This window comes from Sinocyclocheilus rhinocerous, unplaced genomic scaffold, assembly GCF_001515625.1.
Source record: "Sinocyclocheilus rhinocerous isolate Xijiao unplaced genomic scaffold, SAMN03320098_v1.1 scaffold2853, whole genome shotgun sequence".
Classification (NCBI taxonomy): Eukaryota; Metazoa; Chordata; class Actinopteri; order Cypriniformes; family Cyprinidae; genus Sinocyclocheilus; species Sinocyclocheilus rhinocerous.
In genome coordinates this window covers 37,476-44,126 of record NW_015648473.1, presented here as the reverse complement: position 1 = coordinate 44,126, position 6,651 = coordinate 37,476, and the positions used below count along the sequence as shown (strand labels likewise).

Genomic DNA, 6,651 nt, shown 5'->3' with positions numbered 1-6,651 from the left:
TTCGTCATTGACACCATTGGCGTATCACACCGATTATATTGATTCTGTTCACTAACAAATGAGAATCAAACACCAGGCAAGACATAAGACACATCTAAACGCCAACACAGACTGATCTGAATCACTGAATCATATGAATCTAACATTGACTGAATCACTGAATCTGTGAATCTAACAATGAGGGAATCACTGGATCATGCGAATCCAACAATGAGTGAATCACTGAATCATGCGAATCCAACAATGAGGGAATCACTGGATCATGTGAATCCAACATTGACTGAATCATGCAAATCTACATCGAATGAATCACCAAATTATGCAAATCCATTATTGACCGAATCACTGAGTCATGTGAATCCATTACTGACTGAGTCACTGAATCATGTAAATCCAACATTGATTGAATCACTGAATCATGTGAATCTACATCGAATGAATCACCAAATCATGCAAATCCATCATTGACTGAATCACTGAGTCATGTGAATCCATTACTGACTGAGTCACTGAATCATGTGAATCTAACAATGAGGGAATCACTGGATCATGTGAATCCAACACTGACTGAATCACTGAATCATGTGAATCCGACAATAAGTGAATCACTGGATCATGTGAATCCAACATTGATTGAATCACTGAATAATGTGAATCTACATCGAATGAATCACCAAATTATGCAAATCCATCATTGACTGAATCACTGAGTCATGTGAATCCATTACTGACTGAGTCACTGAATCATGTGAATCCAGCATTGACTGAATCACTGAGTCATGTGAATCCATTACTGACTGAATCACTGAATCATGTGAATCTACATCGAATGAATCACCAAATCATGCAAATCCATCATTGACTGAATCACTGAGTCATGTGAATCCATTACTGACTGAATCATTGAATCATGTGAATCCAACATTGATTGAATCACTGAATCATGTGAATCTATATCGAATGAATCACCAAATCATGCAAATCCATCATTGACTGAATCACTGAGTCATGTGAATCCATTACTGACTGAGTCACTGAATCATGTGAATCCAGTATTGACTGAATCACTGAATCATGTGAATAATTGACTCTCTGGACTGCACAAGTCACAAACACAGATACCATCACATAAACAAACACAGAAAACCCAGGGCCGGATTCACGAAACATTCTTAAGAATAAATTTTTTTGTAACTGCCATTTTCTTCTTATTTTCAAACTTAAGAATAATGTTACGAATATTTAGTATTACCAAAACCATTTCCTGATGTTCATAAGAATCTTTTTTCTTAAGTTTGTACTTGTAGCAAAATGTAAGAAGAATTTGAATTCCTGAAAAGAATGTTGTTGTAAACTTGTCCAAAATTCTGAAAGGTAACATGTTTAATTTATTGGGTTGTTTCAGATATTACGCATTGCAACATAAGCATAACACTAGCTACTTATTATAGTTAACTATAACTAAAACTGCCAAAAAAAAATTCTTTACTTGAAATAAAATAAACATTAACTGAAATAATATATATATAAAAACTTCAACTTTTTGTTTTTTCAGCAAGTTGCCAAGGCAACATTTCTGGTTTTCATTTCACTAAAATAACAAAAATGACCAAAACTAAAACTGAAATAAAAATTAATAAAGACTTTAAAGGAAAACTCTGAAAACTAATTAAAATGACAAAAACAAAAATAAATTACTAAAACTTTAACTAAAATTAAAATGAAATCAAATGACAAAATATTAATAAAAATTATAATATTTCAGTGTTACTAAAATAATACTGTGCACTGTGGAAATGACACCAGTGATTGATAAACAATTTTACGTGATGTGACTTTTTGCTCAATTCGAGTTACAACTCCTCAAATCGAGTCAAATGGGAACCTCATTTTTAATTTTATAATTACGGCATAATTTTTGGCAGCTTCAGCTCATACAGTATGATTTGATTAATTTGAGTTCTCATACATATATCTGAGAACTTTTCAAGGATTACACTTAGGAACATTCTTTTAAACTTCTTCGAGTTTATCTTAAGGAATTCTTTCTTAAGGAGATTTCGGTGAATCCGGCCTCTGGATGACAGCAGGGCATAGCAATCATCGCCTTTCAGTGATAAATCCCATCTCTTCCGTGTCAACGGGAGTTTTTGTCCGCGATCGTGAAAAACAACGAGTGACCGAATAGTTTGGATTGCAACACTAAGTGTTTTCAGCAAATGTAGGTTGTATTGTGCTTACACTGACACTAGTCATTGGTCGACCACCAGAAACCAGACAAAAACAGTGACAGTTTCACAACAAGGACGTTGTTTAGCATCATTTCTGACAGACGTTTAAACAGCGGCAGAAAAGCTCGCTAGCATCATTTCCTCTGGTCACATGAAAAGCAGCTGCGCTACTGTTGGTTTAATGTGGGGGGTAAAATGAAGCTCTGTGGTCATGGCTTTTCTTTATTTAGCTTCACACACAACAACAACAATGACCGAGAGGGGAGATCACAGCAGAGACAGAGGTCAGAGGTCACGGACAGTGTCACACTAACAGGGCTGAGGACGGACAGAAGACAGACAAGCACATGTTCGCCCTCATACCTGTGGACTTTCTCTTTCCTTTCAGTATTCCACTTCACTTTCTTTCTTTCTTACCACTCGCTGTCACTCTTTCTTTGGTTGAACCTCAAATAAAATGTCCAGGTCACATTTCACTCACATTTTATTTAATTTTGCTTAAAGTAAATGGAACTTCTTAAGTAAGATTTAAGTTTTTTTTATTTTATTTTTTGCATTGTGATGACGATTACACGTGCCTTTTCCCCCAAATCTTCAAAAAATACATCTCCTTAATGTAATGCAAAATTAATGTATTTGTAGTATTTTTGCACAATGGCTTAATATCTGACTTAAATTTATGCTTAGTTTAAAAAAAATGTAGTTATTTTTTAATTGTATTACAGTAATTCTTTCCCAACTTCTCGGCATCATAATGGATCTGAACATTTTTTAAACATAATATGTGATGCTAAATGAATATTAAATTATTTGTAGTATTTTTGCATTCTGGCAGTATTTGTTCTAAATACCTGCCTTTGATTAATGCTTAAATAAACAGAAATTTTTGCCACTTTTACTGTATTACAGTAAATGACAGTCTGAACATTTTGCTTTCAAATAAAAATAAAAAAAAATGTAATGCTAAATTAATGTTATATTATGTGTGGCATTTTTGCACCATAGCAGTATTTGTTCTAAATATCTGCCGTTAATTTATGCTTAAATAAAAATAGAATTTTGTATTTTTTACTGTATTTTTGTACTGTAAAAAGTAAGCCCAACGCCTCAGTATTGTAATGGTTCTGAACATTTAGCTTTCAAGTTAAAATATTCTATAATAATAATTGTAATCAAGAATTTAAAAAATAATTGTCACAATGCAAAAAAAAAAAAAAAGTCCCTATATTTTCTTTAAGCAAAACAAATATTTAATAATATTGTAAACCGTTTTTAATAGTATACAGTATATGTGTATATATATATATATATATATGTATATGTGTGTGTGAGACTTGGGCATGTTTTTTTAAGTTTTATGAGATTCAGTCCTTCCTTTGCTCATTTCTTTCTCTTTTTCAAACATCAGTTTCCGTCATATTTTCCAGACAGTGTTTGGCGCGGCTTCTCTTCATCTGTGCTGAAATCTCGTCCTGTTCTTCACCTGTATCTCTCCCCATGTCCTCCTCTCTCACGTCCCGTCTCTCTTCCTCTCTCTGCCCGTCCTCAGGCTCGGTTTTCAGCCGGATGACTCTGGTGTGGGCGGCCTCGGGGTCACTGTGTGTGCGTATGACTCCAGCAGGGGGCGGCGTGATCTCCGCAGATGCTCCCTCTTCCTCCTCCTCCTCCTCCTCCTCCAGATGGGTGCTTGGGTTCCTCAGCTGCTCGATGGACTGAGACAGAACCTACAGAACAAACACGAGAGAGAAAGAGAGAGAAGTAAGGCGTTTTATAGTTTATATCATCATGGCTGATTCGATTCCATTACTCGCTAAGCTTCATGGGATGATAGTTCATTGCATTAAATACACAGTAGTTTTTTTTTTTTTTTTAGATTTTTTGACTTTTTAAAACCCAATTGTTTTTTTGTTTGGTTCACATGGAGAAAATGATTTGGAAAAGTTATTTTGGCGTCACAATTGCGCTGTATTGTTATTCCAGCTTTAACTGCATTGAGTTCAGTTATGTGTCATATTTAATTAGAAGTGGCACATTAACATGATCTTTCGAAATTTATAATAATAATAATAATGTGTACATTTAAAATTGCTATAATAATATATTAATAATTTGTAATAATTATTATTAATAATATTAATTATATATTATTTTATCTTTAATTACTTTTTATTTTAATGCTATTACTGTAATGCTACTTTTGTCATTTATGCATAAAGTTTGTTAAATTTACTTTGCACTTATTTTAATTTTATTTTTTCTAAATATCTGCCTTTAATTTATGGTTAAATAAAAAACAATTTAGTCATTTTTTACTATATTACAGTGAGTAATTGCCTTCCAACTTCCCAGTATCACAGTGAATATTATATATATTGTATAAATACAGAATTTTATTTATTGAATTGTTTTAAATATTAATAATTATTAAATTAATTATTTCAATTTGGATATTGAAAATTATTATTACAAATTAAATGTATTTATTTATATATAATTTATTTATTTAAATATGACCTGAACATATTTTTGACAAGTTTGGTTACTATTACTGTAATGCTACATCTGTCATTTATTTACAAAATTTGTTAAATTTACTTTGCACTCATTCATTCATTAGTTTATTTTTAGATTTTCTAACTTATTTGTTTGATTCATATGGAGAAAATGTTTTGGAAAAGTACTTCTGGAACTTGAAACAGTGATTTTCACTATTGCACTCTATTTTTTCCCAGCATTAACTGCATTGAGTTCAGTTATGTGTCATAATTAATTAGAAGTGGCACATTAACATGATCTTTCATTCTTTTTGGTATCTTCTTGTTAAAGTGGCTCATTAAATCTGTCTCTCTCCCGAACACGCCGCCCGCTCTGGCCTCAGTCCTCCTGTAAAAGAGTTAAAATAATACCAAAACCCCAAAAAACAGCAGCTGTGAAAGGTCTAGGTGAAATAAAAAGTGGATAAATGATATACACTGATGCATGTGTGTGTTAAAGTGCTGCCAGCGTCTGCCTGCTAAATCCTCTACTAGACCTTCAGGAAATGAAAGAGAGAGAGAGAGAGAGAGAAAGTAATACTGAATGGAGGAAGAAAGCAAAGTGTTATTAGAAGGAAAAAACGGGGTGTATGGGGCATTGAATTAAAAAAAAACTGCCCAGTTTAGTCAGATTTAGTAATGAAAACTGTAGCATTTTCCAAAATTAAATTGTAAATATTCAAATAAAAACTAAAATAAAAAATTCAAATATGAAATAAAATATATAGAAAATAAAATAAAATTTTGCTTGTTTGAATGCGAGTGTAAAAGAGCAGTTAAAAGCAGCCGCAGTAAAACGTCCTGCTGGGATTTACTCACTTCCTCTGCTTGTATTAACTCACTTCCTGTCTCAACAAGGCATCAGTCAGATCAGTTTACACCGTCATTTAAGAGAAAAGAGCCCTTTAAAACTCTTATGAGGACCACACTGCAGGATACACTAGTCACACACACACTTATATACACACACACAACGTCCACACTCTGAAATGTTGTGAAAACGCAGCAGTTCTGAAAGGCACATTTATGTATCATCAATCCATCGATCATCATGTCATCGCTCTCTGCGTGCAGTGTGTGAATTATACAAACACGTTCAGATATCATGATGTTAAAAGGAATTTCTAACTGTCTAAATGTCTGCTGAAGTTGCTCTCAAGCAACCTAGATTGTGTTTTTGTCGCTGTATCGCTGTTAAGCAAACTCTCTTAAACGCTCTTTTTTTGGTGTATTTCAGATACGTACTGTAAATCTATCACAAGGTGATAAATCATGACAGTCCTTTTTGTTTTATTGATGCACTGTCCATTAAATGATCCTGAATGGAAAGCACTCAATGCTTACTGCTTTTAGAAAATGAAGTTTATCATTGGAATTTGTGATGTTTTAGTACTTTTAAAGGCCCAAACTTTGTTTAAAATAAAATAAGATAAAAATCCTGAATGTTTGAATACAAGTCTAAATGTTAAATGTGTTAAAAGTCCCAGTAAAACATCCTATAAGGATTTACTCACTTTCCAATCGTCCAAAATAAAACAAAATAAAATATCACCGTAATTCCCTTCCAACTATTATAATGTATTACAATGAGTCTGAACGTTTTGTTTTTCCAAGTTTTTTTTTAACTTTTAAAAATTTTAATTAAGAATTGTAAAAATTATTGTCACAATGTAATAAAGAAAATCTTAAGGATTTATTTTCTTTAAAGGGGTCCTATTATGCTTTTTCACTTTTTAAATTTTAGTCAGTGTGTAGTGTGTATGTTTGGGCATAAAAAAGATCTAGAAAGTTACAAATCTCAAAGTCCACTCCAAAGGGAGATATTTCGTTTTTTAAAAATCCCTTTTCAAGAACTACAACGAACGGCTCGTTTGGACTACAGCATT

At 32.7% G+C, this 6,651-nt stretch overlaps 1 protein-coding gene across 1 annotated transcript in view; it reads right to left on the bottom strand.

Annotated features, from left to right (window-relative positions):
* Positions 1–3,562: 3,562 nt before the first annotated feature.
* LOC107709726 (histone deacetylase 9-B-like) overlaps positions 3,563–6,651 on the bottom strand; it is a 31,786-nt gene continuing 28,697 nt past the window's right edge. Inside the window, exon 11 of the mRNA XM_016514321.1 lies at positions 3,563–3,955. Within this exon, the coding sequence (XP_016369807.1) occupies positions 3,629–3,955 (327 nt within the window). The 3' untranslated portion in view covers positions 3,563–3,628. The remainder of the gene's footprint in view (positions 3,956–6,651) is intronic.